Here is a 23,156-nt window from a genome sequence, read left to right on the forward strand (position 1 = left end):
TCACGGTGTCCAAACAGATCAGCTAAAGAAAAAAGAAGAGGAAGAAGCAAGACTGTAGCAACCACATAATTATTCATCAAAGTCATAGCTCAGTTACAGCTTCATCTAGCCTGGGACTGAGCGTCTGTGACAGGCCTGTGACAGAAGAGGAAGCTGATTTATATATTTCAGTCACGTTCACATTTCTCACTGACTGTTTTGCCTACCAAGTGGTAGTGTCTCTTCTTCAAAGGCATTCACAAAAACAGATAAAAGACATCCAACTCCTCAAATCTTTACACTTCTTTGAGCACCAAGAGGAGAGATTCAAACAGGGCAAGAGGATTTTGGCATTTAAATGATATTTATTGGCGCAGGAACTGTATGAATTAACTGTTTGGGGAAATGAAAATGTGACAAAAGTGGCGTCTATCTTCTCAGATGTTTCTCTCAGATGCAGTTTTAGGTTTAAAAGGCAGATGTCAACAGTAAAACATTGCCCTGGATGACTACCAACATAGTACAATATTGCATCAACTGCAAATAGTATTACATTTTTCAAAGACAGCAAAAACAAAGTTCATTTTTATAGAAGATACAGACTCTAAATCAACCTGGAGTAGGTTGATGTTTTTGCAAAAGGAGCCCATCCATGCAGGAGTGTGAGTAATTGAGCTGTGTGGGTGATGATGTGAGTGTTACAGATAGCAACAGACATCTCTCTGGTGTGTGACCCCCACCCAGCGGGGCCTCTGACAGTCTGGGCCAGGATTTGAACCAGCAGCTGGTTCAACACTCGCTTTCCCCCAGTCAGGGTCCAGGGATGTCTGAGGGGATCAAAGACTTGAGGGCAGCAAGGAGCATGAGAATACAGTCTAAAATACATTTCATGGATTTATGTACTTTACCAGGAGTTATGTGGTGATGAAGCATAAAAATCATCTCACAGGAACTGATTCGAGACAGTACAGATGCACAATAATGATTTTATTTCCTTTTTTCTGTCCCAACAGTGCCGTCCTTTACTTTCACACCAACAGGTAAGCACTGATTTATTTTTTATTTTTTTGCACTACATACAGTAAGCAATCTGTTTTTATTCAGTCTTTCTGCTTGTGCACCAGCCTTGTCACTACGTTTGTGGAACACTACCTTTAATGGTCAGCCATCTCAGAGTGATTAGCCTCTTTGAAACAGAGATCCTGCCATATTGCGGTTAAGAAGGCCCGTCATTATATCGGCTTTGTTTGTTTATACTGAATCAAACAACGCGGGTATAAAGCTGCTTTTATAGATAGACCATCAGCATCTGGCCTGCCATGCCAGTTCTCCCTTATACACAAACATAGATGTGGCTCTGCTGCCAGCTTATTGCTTCAACAACAACTGTGTTTGTACCTTTTATCCAGAATGGTGGAATAAAGGTGCAACATTCTTGCCTTGAACAGGCTGTATAAAAGGGGCTCTTGACTGTAGAGAAGAAGAGGGGCTCTTGATGTGTATCAATAAAAGGAGCCAATCATCGGCACCGTTTAGAAATAAATGTTTCACCAAATGTTTGTGTCGTGTCAGAACATAATGCTCAAAGACAAGAAGGCCACACTACTGAGAAGCTGTTAAAACTAGTGGTAACTTGATCAAAGGGCTGCTGGCAACTTCAGATGGGATTTAAGAGAATGACACACCACCAGCACTCCCAACACACCAATTAGATAGGCGAGCGGCAGCAGAGCTAAGAAGGTTATCTGTGAACTGAAGTGACACAGCGTAAAACAGATAAAAGAAAAGCTCTCTCTGCGCCTCTCTATCGTTGTCTCCTTGCGAGTTTGTGTTTACAGTCCTCTCCTCCTTTTTCTTCTACTCCTGGACTTTTCATCCACCTGAAATTCTTTGTTCCCCAGAGGTGTGTCAGCACTGTTGGCAGGGCTTAGTGCAGTTGCAATTGTGAAACAGTGAATGGGTGAGAGGAAAGTAAAAGGGAGAGAGACAATACTGTACAGTATGTGTTTGTGGTCACACTGACTGATCCTATCTGTGCAGAGATTGGACCTTAACAGTAGCAGTGTTGTTTCCGCCTGCCCTGAGGCTTGCAATCAGGTCGAATAATTTTGCAGTTGCAAGATTGTTGCATGACCTGCTGGAACTCTTTAAGGCGAAACACACTCCTTGCATGTTAGGTTTCTGTCTCTTTAAGAAGAAAATCCTTGCCCTGGTACCCAGTGTAAAACCAGGATGTAAAAGGGAATTATGCTGATTTTAATCTAGAACTAGTTTGTGATACTTTGCATTAAAGACAGTTAATCTAAGAGCTCCTCTGGCTACATGCAGAGGCCAAAACCACACTTCCTGTTTTGAAAAAGAGACGGGGAATCGACATGGCTAAGGCCCTACCTACCCCTCTTCCACCATCTCTCCTCTCAGGGAAGAGATTGTAATTAAAATTGGAAGTTTATCTCCCCTTCACACACCGGCAGCTTAGAGCTCCTTGAAAGAGTCCAACTTGCAGCACACGGAGCTTCAAACGCACTGAACCTGAGCCAGACAACCAAAGAGCTCTGCCTCTCTGTTCTTCATAAGCCTCTTACACATCCTCCTCCTGCTCCTGTTGCTGTTTGTGTGACTCAGCCGAAATGATGCCACACACATTCACGCACATTCTCACTTGAACGGATACAATAACACACACACAGACACACACACACACACACACACTGACACACACGTTCATAAAAAGAATCCACTCCCATCATCGCTCGCAAACCTGACAATTCAGAATGAAATGAATAAATTTGTGTTGACCTTGAATGACAATGGCAAAGATGGTGATGTGATCACAGTGGTAACAGTCGAGAAATAATGTTGGAAACTCATTATTTTCTCTCTTTTCAGTGGCATATCAGAGAGGTGGGGAAGGTGTAAGCAGCGCTGGAAGGTAAGAGTTCAGTTATTGTTTTTTAAAAATATTCAAATATTTAATATATTTCAAATATTTAACACATTTTGGGGAATTTGTTACACATAGAAATCACAGATACAAAGGGATGTTAAATCTCTTGAATAGATGCGTAGGGTTGGGCAGGTGTACTTTTGGTAGACGGACACTAGGGGGAGTGCTGTGCCTTTCTAAAAGCAGCAGAGAGCTGAGGAGCTGTAAAGGAGGTGCATTAAGTATGATACAAACAGGAACAAAGCCCTATAGTCTGCCAGGAGCCCATTCCCATCCCATATAGTGGAGAGCCACATCCAGCCACAAGGCTGTGCCGTAGCATCACCATAAAACTCATATATAATGGAGATACATGCACACACATAGCAACAACAACAACAACACACTTCTTCATGTTGTGGAATGGTGCATTGTGCACAAACAGTGAGACTGTACAGAATCAGACCGGGCAAACACTGCTTCAACTTGCTAACACTCATTTGTATTTCCGCTGGATGGCGTTTGGCACGTTTTCATACAACAGAGAACTGAGTAGACAAAAAAAGGGAAGGGAGGATTTGTTGCCCTCGCTTTACTAAGAATACAAAATGTACACATTGTTGTATGGTATGTTTACGTGTGTGTGTGTGTGTGTGTGTGTGTGTTGTTCATGTGTTAATGAATAGTTAGCTTGAAGCCATCAGCACTAAATCCATATTCATTATATTATCCAGTTCTATGATTGAATCCCATATGCAGCATGGCTGTGTCAGCTCTGCACAAAGACAATGGCCATTTAATATCAACATACAACTGCCGGGGTGATTGAGGAGCTATTTTGAGATTGTATTTGGCTGTACAAGACAAATGTGTTCATTACCCAAAATTAATCCAAGAAATGAGTCATTTGAGTGGGAACGAGCAAACGTAATTCAATGCAAATTCAGTGTTGGGAAATGCAAACTGGAGTCATTCTGTGGAGATTTGAATACTGAAACAATGTATGGCACTGCTAGAGTAGTCTGACTTCTCTTTACATGTTAGATTGATTCATTTCATGAGCAATAGGAAGCTATTTATTCTCAGCTCTTTTAAAGCTCAGTGTTTGGCCTGAGGTCAGGTTGTACAGTAGAATCCTGTTGAACAAGTGATCTTGTATTGTGTTGGGATTAAAGCCGGAGAAACAGGAGCAAGACATGGAAACAATGGAGATGGATAGCCAGACGATGATGTGAAAGACTGGTCCGCATGGGTTTTTCTTCTGCTCGAGTTTCTCTTCTTTCATTCCATAGAGCTAAAAAAAAAAAACTTTTTTTAAAATGATAGAGATGTTGTGTGACACCATGGAATCTACTCTGGGAGAGTTTTTTGGTTCACTGCCTGTTCAGGACGCGCATTTCGCAACATTGGGAGTGAATTTTATCTGGCTGTCTAATCCAGGCGGATCGCTAATGCTCACGAGGGCTCAGGGAAAGTGTCATCGGCTGTGGGCAAGTCAAGCACACACAATCTATTTAGCTGGGCTTTTTTTCTAATGTGCTCCATGGGCCTGTGTGTGTGTGTTTGTGTGTGTGTGTGTGTGTGTGTGTATGTCTTGTGTGTGTATGTGTGGCCAAAAGGCAAAAAGTACTAAAGCCGGATTTCTAGTTTTTCTATTCTCAGCTGCTGGATAAATAAACTCCACATAATCTTCTCTTTCAAATATTGTGTTACTGTGGGTGTTTCAGTTCATTCACATAAATGTCACTGTGGTGTTGGCTTAGTCTCTTACTATTGTTAACCATTTGGCCCCATTTTTTTTTTTTTTTTTTAAACCAGGCCTGGTTTGCTAAACATTGGGGAATCTGCCACTCAGCCCTGGCTGGCTGACACATGGCCGAACTCCTGCTCCAACCACAACGACTGCAGCATCAACTGCTGCACTGCAGGCAATGGCAACAGCGACAGCAACTTGGCGACGTACAGCCGACCAGGTATGTAGGCAACAAACAAAATAAACACTCCCCCCCAAAGGCAATGATGCAGTCCTTGACAAAATAACTGTAGAGATAAGAAATATTGTCGCTGGGGGAATCCACAGTGCAAAAGGAAGTAAAATCTGATATCTGGGTTAGCTCCCTGGAGAGTTGTTCTGTGTATCTCTCCTTTCTGTAGGTCTCCACGAGAAAAACCTGGAGAAATATTAGGATTAAGAGTGGCTGTGTGCTTGTGTGTTTGATTTATCTGAGGTTAAAGTAGAGCTGTTTTAGGCAGGAAATAAAAGGAGCACACTGAGAGGGGCTTATGGCCCTACTCTGTTGCTAATCGAATTGCTCTGCTGATTTCCATACTGTTGTTATAGCCGGTAATGTAATTTCCCCTAAGTGCTCAGTTATTTAAGAAATGTGTAGCGGGCGAAGAGGTCAAGGCTGGACTGCAGACGGTGGCCAGAAGCAGAGGAAGAAAGAAAGAGAGAATGATAGAGAGAGGTGCACCTGGTAGACCAGATGAAAGAAAAGAAAGGAGTGATGAAGACTAAGTATATGCTAAAACATACGCAGAGATGTATGGACGCAGGGAGAGAGTGTGAATGAGATAAAGTTAAGTAGGGTAGGTGGAGAGGGGAAAAAAGGGAAGAGACGTATGGAACACCTCCAGGTGGCCTTTTAGTTTATTCAGCACTACTACAGATGTCAACAAAAGGGAGCACATTTGGCCTCAAAAGCATATACGCTACTGCAATACAATATACACTACTGAGTATATACACACACTCAGGCACACAGTGACCTATCTGAACAGAGAACAGAGCAAAACTTGAAGCCAAAAACTTCAGCGTGGATGACACAGGACTTAATGTTATTAATTTTCAGCCATGAAAGTCTTTTTTTAAAAAAACCTATCCACGGAAACTTGGACTGCAATGAAATGCTTTATGTTCTAAATTATGCACTTTGGGACTATGCCTTTAAGGGCAGCCCATAATTCCTATCCAGCTGTTCGGCCTAATATCCATCCAGCAATTCAATAGTTTCTCCTTGCCTCAGACCTCTCCCAATGAGGATTAATAATTCATTTTGTAGACTTTATAGTCATCAAGTTGAGTTTTTTCTCTGTGCTAATCACCCTTCTGAGGCTGAAGTGTTTAACTCTACCTTAACATGGTGTGAGATGTTTAACAGGGAATAACAGGCTAAAGGCAACCCTCACTCCTCGCATGACACCCCGCTGTATGACACTAAGGAGCTTGCCAGACGCATGCTTTGTGTGTGTGCCAAACCTAAACTCTGTGAACATTAAGAGGATCACTGACTAGGTGACAGAGCAAAGAAATAGGAGTTAATGTCCCTTTATCTCAGCCATAGGGGCGCTTTCACAGATCAAGCATTGAAGTGTCGAGCTGTTCCACGCAGCTGAAACGTGAGGCGCATGGCACGAGCAAGCGTGCACCTATGGCCGTCCTTGGTATTTACCGCAAGGCTGGCTCTCAGATCTGCTGGAGGATTTGAATATTTTATGAGCCAGGGAAAATTGGATCTGTCAGTGGAGCTGTGCTTTTACTGCGTGCCTCATTCCAGGTCTTTGATACAGACATGTCTCTCTGTCCCTCTCAATGAGCAAAGACGTTCCCACCGTCAGATGGAAAAGAACAGAGATGACACCCACATTGAGTCACGGGTGAGGCTGGGAAGAGACTGAGCGAGGGAGGTGTAATACCACCTGTGTCACTCACCTTAACTAGATCTTCATTTCCCAAACACAACTGAGACTTTAAATGGAAATAGAGATCTCTCTCTCTCTCTGGTGGGCGCAGTGATCTCTCAAGAGCTTGACGTGAATATGTAAATGTTTCTTTCTTTCGTCAGATAAATACTTTCAGCCCTGTAGGTCAGACGATGCCCTATTGTTTCAAAGCTTTTAGCAAACTGGCATACTGCTGCAAAGCTGATCAGCAGTAGACGAGATTCATTAAACACCCTGCTCATGTTCTCCAGCCGACTGCATCGCCAATTATAACAACCAGATGGAAAACAAGCAGACCAACCTCATGGTGCCAGAGTCGGGAGTCTACGGAGATGTAGATCTGTCCAACAAGATCAATGAGATGAAGACCTTCAACAGCCCCAACCTGAAAGATGGACGCTTTGTGGGTCCGGGAGGCCAGCCGACACCGTACGCCACCACCCAGCTCATCCAGTCCTCCATCATGGGCAACAATATAAACTCAGACAGAGGAACCGGAGGGAGCGGAGGCGGACCCGGGGGTGGAGGGGAGGTGAATGAGAAACACTGCTGGAAGCCCACCTCGGTCCAGCAGCAGAAACAGGAAATGGGCTCCCAGCTGCAGTACATCATCATGGAGCAAAACAAGCTGAACAAGGGTGAGTGTGTGGAATACCCAACAGCCATGGTTAAAGAGGTCAACTCCGAGCCATGATCTTCCTCTGCTTCATTTTCCCCCCTCTGTCCTCTCCTCTCCCGGCTCTTTCCGCTTCACTGTGGGCGCCTGTAGAAGAGTTTCATGCTCATATTTTCCTTGGTTCTGTCTCGCTCCTTTTTGAAGTCAACATAGGCGTCATCACTCTTTCTTTCTGCCTGTCTGTATGGCATTCATGTAACCCCTCATCACCCTTCAAGCAATCATGTATAATCTTTGCCGCTAAATGTGAGCCACGCTTGAATTGCTGTCGTCGTACAGTATCTGGTTTGTCTTTTTGTGATGAAGGCAGGTGTGAAGGTTTATCTTTGGTGTCAGATTTCTAAAGGCAAGACAAAGATAATTCTTGGCTCTTTAGACGCTTTGAACAAAGCTATCATCACCTTGTTGGACCTGCAGAAAGGAACCACATCTGGTGTGATAGTTTTGAGACTTTCCTGCAGACGTTGCATGTGTTCACATACTCACCTGAAAAATTGTAAAGCATGAAGTGCACGGCTTTTGTCATGTGTAACACTGAACACTGAGCTCGGTGTAATGTCATTTCATGGTATACACATTTTCATATTTCCACTGTGAAATGGTTTTGTGCTGCTAATCAAATGCTGGTTCCTCATTCCCTTGTTCATTACCAAGTGGTTGCTTTGCTTGAATGTTTTTGAGTTTGCAAGACGTCTGCCCGGGGCCACACTAACAATACACTCCCACTCTGCCCACCGTCAGACCGCTACAGAGGAGGTGACAGCCCTATGCCAGCCACCATCCCCTACAACCAGACCCATGACAGCCATACTGGGGGCTCGTATAACAGCTCTGACCGAGGCAGCAGCAGTACCTCCGGTAAGAGGGTTGGGGTATAAAGGACAATGAGACTAGTTGCAGGAAAGACAATATATCCAAAAACGTTTTTCTCCCTGTTAGGAGATTTATTCTCAAATTTTTTTTTTTTTTTGCTCTTTTCAATTTAGCTGCCAATGTATTTTCCCAGCTTATTATAGTTGTGAACCATATAATCACATACACCCCCCCAGCTCCATTTGAAAATCCCAGTTTTCCTCAAAAGCAATAAATCACTTTGAGACACTAATAATGGTTGCTTTAAAATGGTAATTTGATTAATTTCCATGTCAGCTTATTTTGAGGAGAAATTGAAAGGGAGATGCCTTCGGAAAGTGGAAAATTGCTGAATGAAAGGAGAAGAGGAAACTGACAACAATGTCTCCTAACAAAGGCATGAGCACCATGCTAGGCGTTTGCTTGAGTCTTTTGTTTTCTGGGTGCAATGTCATCCAAGAGATGTTTAAAGCAATTTAGATAAAAAAAGAACTTCCTTGTTGTTTTGGGGTTTTTTTTTTTTTTTTTTTTATCAATTCTGTTTTTTTGTTTTGTTTTCCTGCTTTCTACTTCATTCCTGTGTTTGTCCTTGCTTATTTTTGCATTGCTTCCGTTAATTGGCTTTACTTTAATTCAAGAACGGAGCAGCCTAATTTCATCAGGGCCTCAATGTCTGTCTGTGGACAAGGACAAATGATAACACATTGCAGACGGCATGCAACACTGCTACCTTAATGCCATGTATCCATTCTGATATTGCGTTTGAAGTTCAAGCCATTAAGGAGAAGGCTTTAGTGCTCGCTGCACCTCACAGCTCATTGGTTCACGACTCTAATAGTTTGGTATTAATTGGATCTTTTTCTGCCTGTTTTCTTCCCACCTTTTCTCTGGTACTGTTTAATACCACTGTTAGAAAATTACTGTGGTTTATAGTATTTTCCATCATTTAATAACTTAGAGGTATGTGTGCACACTTGCATAAAGTGGGGGGCTGCATTAGCCTTGCCACTCTGACGTGTAAAACGATCTTTTCTTTGTCAGCCAGTCTAGTTAATGCATTTTATCTGCTGTCATATCCTTGCTCATTAAGTTGAGATTCCTTCGACATTAATAATTGATGTGTTTTTCAGAGACGGGGAGAATATAAGTATGTGTCTGCAGGTGTCTTGTGACTGATGGAGTGCTTTTTCTTCCCCATTTTTTTTAAGCAGGGAGTCAGGGTCAAAAGAAGGGAATGCGCACCCCCAAACTACCCAAACAGAGCACAATGAATTGGGCTGACCTGCTGCCCCCTCCCCCTGCAAACCCACCCCCGAGTCGGAACGCAGAGGAGTACTCTCTATCAATGGAAGAAAGGTGGGACATGTCTGCGCAGACAAAAAGACACAGACAATCTGACAGGCATGCACACACTGTTTTTAAACACTAGTTCATTCTTCTTGCCTTTTCCACTGTTTCTCATATTCATTGCAAGTATTTGCCTTAAGGGTTTTCTATCTATTAGTGCTAGGTTCATGTCAAACCTTGATAGACAGATAGCATGAATATTAAGTGCATGTTTTTCTGGCTTCAGTATATAAACATTCATGTTTTTTAGTGAGTGATGTGAAGGTAACAAGGCTTGTTTCTCTCTGTCGGCAGCTGTGACCCAGACATGCAGTGCCCCATGCCCCCCTCTCACATGTACCTGCAGCCTGATGAGCTGGAGGAGGAAGAGGAGATGGAGAGGGGCCCCACTCCTCCCATCCGAGGGGCAGCGTCCTCCCCTGCCGCTGTTTCTTACAGTCACCAGTCCACAGCCACCCTCACCCCCTCACCCCAGGAAGAGATGCAACCGATGCTCCAGGACGCGCCTGACAGCCATGAACGCAGGTATACCTGCATGACATCAAACGCTTTACTAGGATAAAAAGCATACAACAAGTAGAAAATGAAGAGTGCTCAGCCACATCTCCAGTTAAGATGTTGATGAGATATATGTATTATTTAAATCCTTACGGAGAGACAAGATCTTCAATCTGTTTGAAATTCAAAAACGTTCTCCATGTTGTAGCCCATTAATTCCAAATTCTGTATATTCTGTCTGCCATTTTTCAAAAGCATATCTTAGCTTTTAGATTGATTTGTTACTTCCCAGGGAGCCATTTGTTTCAGTTCATTTCAGTACAGCATGAAAATCAACTTCCAGCAATTTGAAAGTCGTTTGAAATAAGTAATACATCTCAGTCAAAATTTTGTCCATTTATTTTTTTGTCAAAGTTATATTACCATCGCTTGGTGATGAGCTCCTGCTGTAGCAGGAAAAAATCATAAATTTAGTATTGAACTGCTAACAGAAGTCATTTTAAATATCCAACCCACATCATTGTTGGCATTTCTGTTTTCCTATTGCTTATTTTCTTGGTCCAATTTCAGGATAATATAGTTGTAAACTGTCAAATCTTGAACATAATGTGGTGGTGGACCTAATTCAAAATCGTTAGCATTAATACACATTAATTAAACATTAGTACATGTGATTTACAGTATAGTTTATTTTGTAAAACATGTCAAATCTGCAGCGTGCTCCTTTGATAACAGGCAGGTGAATCAATTTCTGTTTTTATGTCTAATTTGTCTGAAAATATTCTATATTCGATGGGATTCTGATACCGTGTGTTTCTTACTTTTTGCAGGCGCCACGCTGTGAGCCCCCCACCCCCTCCGAGGCCTCTCTCTCCTTCACACACATATGGGTACATGACCAGCCCATTGGCCTTGGACACCGACGGTATGGAGGAGGAGGACGATATACTGGAGGAAGAAGAGGAGGGTGACGAGACAGATGCAGAGGTGGCCAAGATGCACTACCACCACACCCACCCCCACACACACCCCCACCATCCCCAGATGCATCCGCGAAGGTTGCTGCTACGAGGGCTCGAGCAAACGCCTGCGTCCAGCATGGGCGACCTGGAGAGCTCAGTGACCGGCTCCATGATCAACGGATGGGGGTCGGCCTCTGAAGAGGATAATGTCTCTTCAGGGAGGTCCAGTGCAGTCAGCTCATCAGACGGATCCTTCTTCACTGATGCCGACTTTGCTCAAGCGGTTGCTGCAGCTGCAGAGTATTCAGGCCTCAGGGTGGCCAAGTACCCCAACACACAGGGCCAGGACGTCGGAGGAGCTTCAGGTAGGTTTTATGAAGTCGGCCACATCCGCAAGAAATGTTGTTGCAGGAATTCTGAGGAAATGGAAAAAGCAAACTTATTCCTGTGTTTATTTTATCAGCACGAAAATACCAAATAAACCCATCAGGCCACCGTCCTGGCAGCCCGGTGTCTACAGACAGTAACATGAGTATGGCAGCTGTACACAGGAGGCCTCCTAAAAAGCAGAAACAGCATCCTGCAGGCCATCCGGGGAACCAGCGTCGTGAAGCCTATAATGAAGGTACACATATGATTACATCTCAGTATTATAAAAGATACAGTATCAATTTTCAAAATGCGTGTAGTTTCTTGTAGATTCCTATCCAAATAATAAATATGATGTGAACATGTTTTTTTACAATAGAATGTTAGCTAAGGTTACTTAGAGGTTAGAAAAGACAGTTTTTGAATCAAATGTTGATACTAGATCATGAACAGTAACTAAGTACACATGGTACAAACATTTCTTTTTCAATACTCTGTACGGTAAACCTTTAAAAACATTATTTCAGAAACTGTCAGTAGTCAGGGGTGTGCATGATTGTCTGTGAAAGACATTAACAACTTAACGCAGCCAACACGCCGATAGAGAGACAGACGTGTAGCAGCAGTCGTGGGTCAGGTTTATCCCACAACTACAGATAGCCAGGTTTGTATCAATGGCTCTCCCTCTATTCCCTCTGCAGATATGGAAGTGAAAAGTGCAGTTCACTGTAATGTAGTGTCCGTAAATGACACAGAGTATGGGTGTGCCGTGAGCCAGAGTTTTAATCATCTCCTTTCATGTGTTTTACGCACATGCATACATGGCATCACTCCTAATCTGCATCAGTGCTGAACAGATCGGGCGAGTGGTGGGCTGGGGGCCAAGGCCATGGGTGGGTAGGAGGGAGGGGAAGGATGGGAGAGTCGTCTCAGGGGAGCTCTGCCCAGTTTGGCTATGCTGACACTGGGATGTCTCTCCACTCTAGCCACTAATGAAATTGATCCAGGTGCTCAGGCTCATACTGAAGTGCCACCTTTGAGTCGGCTGGGACCGAACATAAACCAAACAGGGGGCTAAATATCAGAGCAGGTGTACACAAAAAGCTTTAGCCTTGTTAAGGAAAAGAGAAATGAACTCTTCACAGGATCATTGTTTACAACACACACGTCCTACCAGTGGAGAGCTGCTTTTTCCCTGTGGAAAGATCTTTTTTTAAAATGTATCTATATGTGAGTTGTGTGCACATGCTCACTCTGCTGTGGACAATATGTGCTGTCCCAGAGCTGGCTCTCCTCTTAGTGTCAGGTGTCCTTGAGTGTTGGAAGCACTTGACAGGGAGATTTAATATCCAGCTCACTAGGAGCCAGACCAGCTATATCACTGCAGAAAATCCAACGCTACCCACACCCCACCAACCCCACCCCACCCCCAAACCTCCGCCCCCTGCCATCAGCCTTATATCCTGGCTTCTTCCCCATCCGCTGCCCCTCCCTTTGGAGTGATCTCCATCCCTCTCCGCTCTCTCCTCTTCTCCCTGCTCCCCTCTCCTCCGTCTTTGTTTGAGCAGCGAGGGGGCGGACTGACAGCTCTGCAGCTCTGTCTGTCCATCAGTCCTCCTGCTGATTGCATTTGATCTGAATGGATTGTTTTTCATTTGGAGGTTATTGCCTCCCCCCCCCTCTCCCTCCCTCATCTCTCTATACACCCCCACCCTACATGGCCCGTCTGTGGTCTGGAGGACTGGTGCTGAGGTGGTAGGTGAGGGAAGGTGATTTAATGAAATGTAAAGGAGGACAGAGGAGAAAAAAACCACTGATGTTTGCTTCATACACATTGTACCATAATGTGTATTTCTATAATTTGCTTAATGTCTCTCTACATTTCCAACTAATCCATACTCAAACTACTATCCACTGTAAGTAGATGAAAAAACACCAGTTAAGGCAGCAAAACAGGTGAACCAGCAAGGGAGCCATCCCTCCTTCCCCACCCTTTACCCCTCTTTGACTTACTCATTTCACTTGTTTGCACAGTGGCTGTGGAAACACCCAGGTTATATTCCCCTCATGATTCATATTGCGTTTGACTCTAATGCCTCTGTCTGTCTCCTCTCTGTTAACCCTTTCCTGTCTGTTGATCTGTCTCGGCCTTGTCTGCCTAATTAACCACCAGGCCCTCTGGTACACCCTTCTTGGCAAGCCCAGAGACACTTTTCAGACCTGAGCTCCGTCCTCAACGATATTTCCTCATAAATCTAACAGGCACCCCGCTCCTCCCTTGTAGTGAGCTATATCTCACAGACTGTGGCATTGATCGGACTCGGACTGAGGCAGGACTCAGGAGGCAAGAGAGATATTAAAAAACTGCAGACGCCTCTCTGCTGTATGATATTGACTGGCCCCCTTTTGTATTCAGGAGGAGTGGATGGAGGTGGAGGATAATCAGAAAAGTGTACTGAAGCCGCCTGATTCCACCAACAAGACACAGCAAAGACATCACCTGCCCCATTAGCCTTCCATGTGTAAAAAAAAAAAACATGAATTAAAAAAATGTAAAAGAAAAGCTTTGATTCTTCACAAAGTCCAGTGTTGCACAATCATAAAAGTGTAAGGGTAGCTATTGGGATGCAAGAAAGGTGAGTTGGCACTTGCTACCTTTATTAACTTTCTAATCCGTTGTGGATTATGGGTCTTGCCGCCGACAAAACCATCCTTCAGGTCGGAGGCTGATTAGAAGATGAAAAGCCATCGATCGCAGGCACACAAGGCTTCTTTCTTGGCGTTTTGTTTAGATGACCGTGTGATGTGTGTGAGGCTCGGCAGCCCACTGGCTGGCATCATATGAATAATGGCTCAAGGACAAGCAGAATTGATTCATCATCAGAGGAAGTCGAGCAGGTCAGAGAACCAGCTGATGACCGTCACGCTCCCCTTTTTCCTCTTCTCACTCGAATCTCATAACTCTGTGGTCAGATTCGGCCTGTCTAATGTCATCTGTTCTGTTTACTGTCAGTTCAGAGGCGTTTCCGTTCAGCACAGCCACGTGTACAGATATGGGTGTATGTACACACACTGCAGCTGTGAGACAGATGATACACACTAAAGTTTCAAGAGTACACAGATTGTTGTTCCTCAGTCTTGTGCAATTATCTAAACCCTGGTCTTTGATGTTAGCAGTTAATGTGTTCTTACTTCCTGTATTTATCCTTCAGATCTCCCACCTCCACCCATCCCACCTCCAGCAGTGCTTAAGTCCCCTACACATCCCTCCAAGGCAGCCCTTGAGGGCCGGGGAGTGGTTTCCCCCAAAGCAGGTGAGGGTCGAGACAAGAGAGGAGGAACAGGGGGCTATAGAGCCCGAGAGGGCTCGGACCCCAGAACCAGCTCATCTGAACGCAGAGACGCTCAGGAGAGACAAAAGACTGCTCATGGAGAGAAAGGGAATAGACACGAGGGCAGCATCGCCAGCAAGGCACGCCAACATGCAGGTACTACAGCAAATACAATTTGAAGCTGTCTTTTAGTGCCATGTACAGCGTTTTTCATTCTGCAAGTTTCAATTCCTTCTGCAACTCGTCTCTGTCCCAAGGTTCAGAGGACATTCTGCCCTACAGCCGACCACAGTTCCCCACAGTCAATAGCCCCCGAGATCCAAGCTCCTCCAGCTCCATGTCCTCTAGGGGCTCAGGGGGCCGGCGGAGAGGAGAAGGAGGCCGCAGGAACCCTGCAGACATGGGCCTCATCACCACGGGGGCCTTACAACCAGGAGATGAAGAGCTAGAGGTACAGGCTGTCAATCAAGTATGCAAGCCAGCCTCAACAGCTCGGACTGTAGCAGATAACCATATGAATATAGCCCAACATCGATATTTGGAAGTTTAGAAAAACCCAATGAAAATATTTTGGCTGATGCCAATTAGTTTTTAACATAAACAGAGAACAACACTGCAATCTGCAATTCCTTGTTATCAGCTTGTATATACACGACACTGATCTGTCTACAAAAAGCTAATATTGGCTGGTTTAGCAGTCGAGCTCTTGTTCTGGAAAATGGATGCTAACCAAAATGTTTGTTTTTGTGTTTTTACCCAGATGGTAGAAAGCTGAAGAACAGAAGAGACAAAGGAGGAACTGTCCTGATTTTTCCAAGAGTGGAGCACCATTGTTTCTCTTACAATTTTAAATATCTCAGTATTTCACCATCATGTTGGCTGCCATCATACTGTACATCAGTAGTGTTTCTTTACATCTGGAAAACAGACCAATGGTTTTTTTCTAACTATTCATTTTTTATGTCCATTTGAAAAAAAAAAGAAAAAGAAAAACAACAAAAAAAAAAAAAGGAAAGCGTGTCTGAAGATAAAGAATGGTGCATTCAAAACAAAATACGCAGTAGTATATTTATGTTTAATTCCAATGCAATATGGAGTGAAAATCTTGCTCCAGTCATTGACATGACTCGGCTTGCCTTGACAAGAACTTTGGAGAGCCCATACAGTCAGATGTTACTGTAATAAAATAGCTGCAAGCAGGGGTGGACTGTAAATATACGTGTATACATGATGTCCTCTTGTTTTACCCATTGTGGTACCTCAAATTTGTCTTCCTTGTTTTATTTTGCAAATTCTAATTTTATTATGCCAGTAAATATAAATATTATTTTATCATTTCCATTCATGTTGTAAATTGCAATATTATTTAGCTGCCCCGAGAAAGTGCCACTTTGGGAATTTTCTTTTTTTTCTTTTCTGTTGTTTTTTTTTGTAATGCACTGTTATGTTTCGTGTTGTCGTCAATGTTTGTTATTTGTTTTACTTTGGTTTTAAAAGCACAATCACTAAACTTTATTTTAAACCATTCTATCTATTAACCTTTTTGTCTTACTGGCGGAAAACAGGTATGACAAAAGAGTCTAGTTAATCCTGATGATGGTGATGATGATAATGATGTAGGTAAAGGTTGCTGTTTACGAAGGCCGTGCTTGAAAGGAGACTCCTTGTGTTGTGATTGTCTCCCTCTCCAGTTCTGATGCTAGCTCAAGTGATAAAACAGACAGTTAATGTGAGTCATAGCTGCAATGTAAATATCTTTTCGCATTGACCATAAACTCAGCTATTGCACATTAATCGAAACGGTAATGTTGTCTACTAATGCACTTAAACGAATTTCAAATACAGGAAATAAGTGTCACTTTGGGAATCTGGAGAGGTTGTTATTGGACAAGAAGGGTCTCTTTTCTTGATAAGACAGGGGTGCTGGATCCCTGTTTTTAAGGAGAAAGGGTGCTGTTGTTTATTCATAGGACATCTGCAAACATTTGTTTCGTAAAGCAAAAAAAGTAAAAAGAACTAAAAAAAAAAAAAATTAAAAAAAAGATGATTAAAAAAGTTCAAACTATACATGTTCCTTTGGTCATTTGTCAACATTTGAATCTGAAAGAAAAAGGTGAATTCTTTTTAATATCAACAAATTCTACAAAAAAAGCCAAAAGCCAAAAACTCACTCAGTATTTTACCATTTCCTGTCTGTGGCACTCAACCCCAAGCCTATTCATTCCTACTGAAGACACAATTCTTCAAAAAAGGTTTAAAAGGGGTTAACAAATATAGAATCTGAAAAAAGTACATTTCCTAAACAGCTGGACACAACTGGTTTTAGTAAACATTACTGAAACTGGAATAACCAAGCGTTTTCCAGGGACTACTTTCTACTGCGGATCAATCCACAAAACTTCGAGATTCAGGAGTAAACATGTAGAAGCATCGTTTTCATCGGATCTATAAAGCCGTTCTTACACATTGTTTTAATTAATATCAATAACTGGAAAATGAGCCTGATTTCTATGACCACACTTGAGCCAAAAGTGTATGTACACATGCTTAATAACATGTTTACATACAGTATAAACACTTCTGCCTGCTCTGCCAGTCTTCAGGGAATGACAAAGGAGTCGCGCAATGTCACTAATTATGTTGCTTCGGCAACAACTGGAGCAGCTGTTACACATATATGTGGCCATGTCATAAATTCATCATGTGTACCTGCACCAATGGCATCTCAATTACCATCATGAAACATCAGAAAAAAGTAATCAATGATCCAGTTTATATGTTTATATCACTTCATCACATCATTGATTTTCTTTTTTTTTTTAGTATAAACATGATGATTTAGCTTTTGTTATTAAGCACGTGAAAAGTACACAACACTAACATTTGTGGAGATCGGAAACATTATTCATAAAAGTAATAAATCAATTTCACTGACATATTTATTAGAGCTATAATTGAAAAGCATCATAATAAAGCTCAATGTCATTGCATCTATTGCATGTTAATGTGAAATCATCTGAGCTGGCCTCACCCGAAAGGACACAATGTACTTCAACAACACCATCAAGGAGGGAACTATCAATATCCTCGGCTCAGAGGCTAAACAGCCATTTCTGTTCTGTACAGTAGCTATTCAAATATATTACCTAATGCCAATTCCATTAGTGTTCTCCATTACTCACAATATCAGCATCCCATGTCATTCCGTAAAGGCATCCGGAGCCACAGAGTGAGGCTAAAACCAACGGTGAAGGGATTATATTCAATTTGACAGGCCTAGATTGCTGCCAATTAGACGTAAGGAGGCTTCAATGAGGTTACATAAGAGAGAGAATACAGTACTCATCTTATTTCTCATCACTCACTAGCTGGTGGGATGGCTGCTGACGCGGCAAAACAAAATATCCATAAAATCAGAAGATGACATTATCTCCGCAGAGCGACTCTGGACAGCGACTTATCCTAATTGGAGACCGAAATACATTTGTTCCAGTTTATTACATCTAACCTGCCTACTGCTTGTCCTCACAGAGGCAATAACCTGGCCTATGGGAGTCTTTAATGTCAACCACTGTCTGTCTGGCTTATTCAAACATCAGTGATGAAGAAAAAGAGACGGTTCCTCCCCTTTATACACCCTCCCGGAGTCTCAAAGAAGCGGAATGGAAGTCGTGTTTTTACAACTTAATGAAGAGTGCTGCCCACCTCAACATGCTGGAGCCTCATGAGACCGAGCGCACCGAGGCCTCTGCTGAAAGCCATCAGAGCGACGAGAGATCCTACGTGCACTAGACTCATTTATGGCCACAATTTAAAGAGGGTCTGTTGAACGACATTTAATTTGTGTTTTCATTTGATTTTGTTATTTGATCGCAATTTTTCAATGTAAGCATACAGGAATGTATAGGAGTAATCTAATCAAACCAAACTAACTTCTATACAGCATTTTTTTTAAAGCATCTGCATACGTGCGTCATCTTTAAAATTCAAGGAATCTAATTCGTGTTGTCATTTAATGTTTACAGAGACAAATTAGAAATATATGAGTATAATTCACTAATGGTTTTATAATGATTCAGCTATGACAACTCTGGTCTCAGAATCCCCCCCCCCCCCCCCTCCTCCCCCTCCTCTGCTCTCTCTCATCTTATGGGGCTCCCTTCCCCCTTCATTCCCCCAGGTGTTCTCTAATAAGCACCTTTCTAAACAAGAACAAATTTGGAACAGGGGAGAGCATCCCCTTATGCCTCCATCCATCATTTTAATGAGTGGAGGTGTGTCCAGGCCCCACAATGAGATGCAGGTGATTAAGGACATTAAGCAGATACACTGGCTGCCAGGGTTACTCACCCCATAACGGCATGAATATGCAAGATGAGGCTGGATGGTCTTTGGTCTGGTCATTACAGTTACTCTACCTGTGTGCTATGAGGTGTAGAAGCATGTCTGCAACATGAAGACTGGAGGAAGGGGGATGAAAAAGATGCGTGTGTGCATTTATTATAACATTATATTTTCCCTCCCTCGCTTTGAAAGTTTTTTCATGTGTGAAAAATACAGTAGCCTATATTGTATACTACTGCATCTATGTGTATGTGTATGTATACACATGTACAGTATATATGAATTGTAGTGCTTTTTTTGTGAAAGTGAATATCTTTGGCATCATCACCTTGGTTGATAATATTGAAATAGCTTGGTTGATAATATTGAAATAGTAATAATACTTTTTTAACTATTCTGTGACATTTTGAAAAAGTAAACAATTATCTGATTAATCAGGAAGATAACTGACATATTGGTCAATGAAAATTATTGTAAGTCTTAGCCCTAACTAGTTTTACATCAAGATGAATTGCCATTGATCTATATCATATAATCTATGATAATTATATGGAGAAAAAAATGACGTCAAGATCTGATCTTTTAGCTCCATTAGTTACAGTAAACAGTGTCTACCAAACAAAAACACTCCAGTGTAGATGACAGGAAATGGCTTGAGGCTAAAACTTGTCAAATAATCTTTACAATCTTAAAAAGAACAAATGATTCCCGCTGGACCACTGGATTTTCTCAAGTAATTTTTACAGGTTCTGAGGATTTACAAACACCACTTGCACAAATCAAGTTCACTGTCCTCGCATCCTACAAATTACGACAAGTTTCAATTGAATGAATGAGTCCAATTTCTCAGAAGGAAGTAGATTCAAAGACAAAAGATCCACTAATATGCAGATCTCAGTGTGAGGCCTAATTACTCTGCACAGGAATATGCTAAACATGTAGAAATCTGTAAAGCACTCTAACCTCTCCTGCTCTTTCAGCTTCCTCTTTCTTTATGCCCTCAGTGTTTCAGCTTTTGCAATCAATAATTTAAACCGCTGTTGCTTTCAGCTCTGTCCCAGCAGCCAGAAACTAATTTCTTTTGTGTACATTCAGGCTGTCTCTCATTTCTGAGCGCCAAACTGCTTCATTAACCTCCTTCCCAAACTAGGAGGTAATTAAGTGAACAGCTGTGTACTGTCTGACAACTCATCTTACCGTCGCTACCCTTTGCGAGAATGCCAGCGAGGAACCCGTCATCACAGGTGCACAGTGTTTAGACAGCTTACCAGCACCTCTCCACAGCCATTTACACTACAGCTGCAGGTCAAACGCCACCTCTTCAGACAATCAATCAAAACTCATTTACGTTTAATGATCTCACCAACCAACTCATCACAATTTCACATCATTACAAAAAGTTATTTTTAATCAACGTTAAACACTTAAGCTTGTTTCAACTTGTGAAAATTGAAGCGAGATGAGTTATTGTAAAAGATAGGCGTCAGTGGCAAGACTGCCAGATGTAATGAGAGAGGCAGTGTGGAAGACAGCCAAATCTAAGTTTTTTTAATAACTGGGAAGTAATCTGGGTGATTTGTACATCCATTTGTCACTTAGCCAGTCATTCTAACCATCCTTATTTAGTGCCGATGGGGTCTGCACAATTAACCCAGAGGAATATAGCCTCCTCGTGCCGACTCCTTGAATCTTCCCTGCCTCAGCTTTTTTCCTCGGCTGTTCTCTCACCATCATAACATTCACCATCTAACATTTAATATTACCAATGAGTCATAGTCTTTATCAAAGCGCTTATGGTAATTATCAATACCGAAATAAGCCCTCTGATTAGTAGATTCACTGCACTAATTATGTACATGGTGTACAGAAATCATGCAAAAGACTTTGAACTGTAAAGTAACTTGATCAACAACAAAACACCAGCACAAAGATGGTCACATTAGACTGAATGCCGACTGGCAGCCTTTGTCTGCTATAAAAGAAGTCTGGTAATCAGCAGTCTGATATGCATGTTTTAAAAAACAGTAGAATAACAACAGCAAGACATTGAACAGAATCTAAAGACCAGATTGCAGGTGCATCATCAGTTAAAAAGAGCTAAATCCAAAATTCAAATTTCTTAAATCCACATATGCAAAAAAAAATGAAAGGGTCTGCAACCCCCTCGCATATGTGACCGACTTTTTGACGACATGCTTGTAATGGTGATTTTGTTATTTCAGGATAGATGTGGGGAGTATGGATAAAATAATGTATATATAATTTTAGATTGCAATAGTAGAATGGTGATCTGTCCTGACCCCGCCCTTGCCCAAAGTCAGCTGGGATTGGCTCCAGCCCTGTGTGACCCTATAAGGATACACGGCATAGCTAATGAATGAATGGTTGGATGGATGGTTATTGCAATTGTATAATAATAATAATATATGCATCAATGTAGGACTACGACTAATTATTGTTTTCATTATGGATGAATCTCCATATTTTGATAATTTAACAGTTACAATTTCTCAGAATCCCATATTCAATTGTAGCTAGCAAGCGTTTAGCATTTTAGCTTGATAAATGACAAAACAATAGATTGCCTGATCAAGTTATTTTTCAGTCAACGCTTATCAATCATACAATATATCTTTCTGGGATTATAATTTAAAAAACAGACGGGAATGTCATTGGCTCGTGAAGCAAATAAAAAAATCAAGGTATTTCATCAGACGGATGCAAAAACCCTCGTAATCCAGTATTACTGTAAAATAATCCTGCTCGATGAATTGTAAAACTGGCCACAGATATTAAAGAGATAGATTTGTCAGCGGAGATGGTCAAGATTTATCTACGTCTATTGCCTCATAATCTTCCTATTGCCAAGCTCTACTTAAGAGTCCTCATTCACGCAGTGTGCATTATTTTGTCAACCCCCTGTGGATTCTTAATCAGGCTCCTGTCCAATACAATATTGCTCCTATTACAAAATATGATTGATTTCTACTAAATTACTAAACAGAACACTAATTAAAATCCCTGATCACACAGAGAAAAACATAGTGTAGGCGTGTGAATCTGCCACCCACTTACTTCCCTGTGAATTCAAAGAACCCCGTCAGAAGGTTCTCGTCATAGTCAAGGTGTTGGGTATAATGACAGTATTGAAATAACCTTTGACACCATGTGACTCCAACCCAAGGTTAGGAATGCCCAATGCAAACATGCAATCATACCATTCAAAAGTGACATGTTTTCATAACAGCGTCACCGAACACGCTCGGGAAAACCCTGACACGAACAATCACGGAGGCTACATGCAAATGGCGATAGACAAAAGGCCCGGCGGTGCTTGATGTTCAGCGAAGGCACATAATGGGGATAAATTAGGGTGTTTTCTTAGTCAAATGACCCGGGGAGTGCTGATGATTTGAATGGCGGGTGCTCTTCAGGCATTGATAGATGGAAGGTGACGACAAGGGTGAGCGGGCTGCGGAGGTGTAACAGGGAGGGGAGGATCATGGCGGTGGAGTTTAGGGTGTGGGCACCTTTGGGTTCATCCTGCCTCTACGATGCCCTCTCTTTCTCTCTTCTCTTCACTTTTCTTTCAATCTTTCTGTTGCTGACATGCTGCTGACTGACTGACTGAGTGGGGGAGACGAGACATGGGTTCATCACGCTTTGTGTGGCCTTGGGGCTTTTTTTTTTTTTTTCCTTCACATAAGATGGCTGATGTGCTTGTGTTGCCATCTTAAGCTGTTGTTTTACAGCCTGGCCATTTTTCTCTTTTATGACAGTGACCTACTCGAGAGCAACAGCTACACCCTTTCACCTCCATTTATCTTTTTATTTGATGTGTTTGTATTTTAACTGATTAATTTAAAGCAGATAACAGTGTAGTTTAGCAGTGATTGCTAAAGACAGGGCAGCATCATATGACTGGCTTGAGGATGTATGTTATTTGACTGCAGTATATTTCTAGATTGTGTCCGGAGCTTGTTCTATCGATTATTATTTTTCTCCCCCTCAAAAAAGACTAATGAGCCCAGAGAATTCCACTAGAAAGGTTAATACAATATTGAAATGTCAGGAGATTAATGATATTGTTCTTTCTTCCTATGGTCCTATAGGAGAGGGTGACAAATGTCTTGCCCTTTTCACTCCGT

The 23,156-nt window shown here is 42.2% G+C and overlaps 1 protein-coding gene across 5 annotated transcripts in view; it reads left to right on the plus strand.

The window, feature by feature from the left end:
- Window positions 1–16,729, plus strand: part of robo1 (roundabout, axon guidance receptor, homolog 1 (Drosophila)) — a 328,239-nt gene extending 311,510 nt beyond the window's left edge. For 4 of the 5 annotated variants that reach the window (XM_056373312.1, XM_056373311.1, XM_056373314.1 and 1 more), the window contains 12 exons: window positions 993–1,019; window positions 2,869–2,911; window positions 4,724–4,878; window positions 6,880–7,266; window positions 8,046–8,162; window positions 9,365–9,512; window positions 9,798–10,028; window positions 10,832–11,328; window positions 11,427–11,588; window positions 14,545–14,820; window positions 14,922–15,115; window positions 15,425–16,729. In XM_056373312.1, coding sequence (XP_056229287.1) covers window positions 993–1,019; window positions 2,869–2,911; window positions 4,724–4,878; window positions 6,880–7,266; window positions 8,046–8,162; window positions 9,365–9,512; window positions 9,798–10,028; window positions 10,832–11,328; window positions 11,427–11,588; window positions 14,545–14,820; window positions 14,922–15,115; window positions 15,425–15,439 — 2,252 coding nt within the window. In that variant the 3' untranslated portion in view covers window positions 15,440–16,729. The remainder of the gene's footprint in view (window positions 1–992; window positions 1,020–2,868; window positions 2,912–4,723; window positions 4,879–6,879; window positions 7,267–8,045; window positions 8,163–9,364; window positions 9,513–9,797; window positions 10,029–10,831; window positions 11,329–11,426; window positions 11,589–14,544; window positions 14,821–14,921; window positions 15,116–15,424) is intronic. The other variant, XM_056373313.1, reaches the window with a different exon arrangement.
- The last annotated feature ends 6,427 nt before the right edge of the window (window positions 16,730–23,156 follow it).

This window comes from Seriola aureovittata, chromosome 4 (assembly GCF_021018895.1).
Source record: "Seriola aureovittata isolate HTS-2021-v1 ecotype China chromosome 4, ASM2101889v1, whole genome shotgun sequence".
Classification (NCBI taxonomy): domain Eukaryota; kingdom Metazoa; phylum Chordata; class Actinopteri; order Carangiformes; family Carangidae; genus Seriola; species Seriola aureovittata.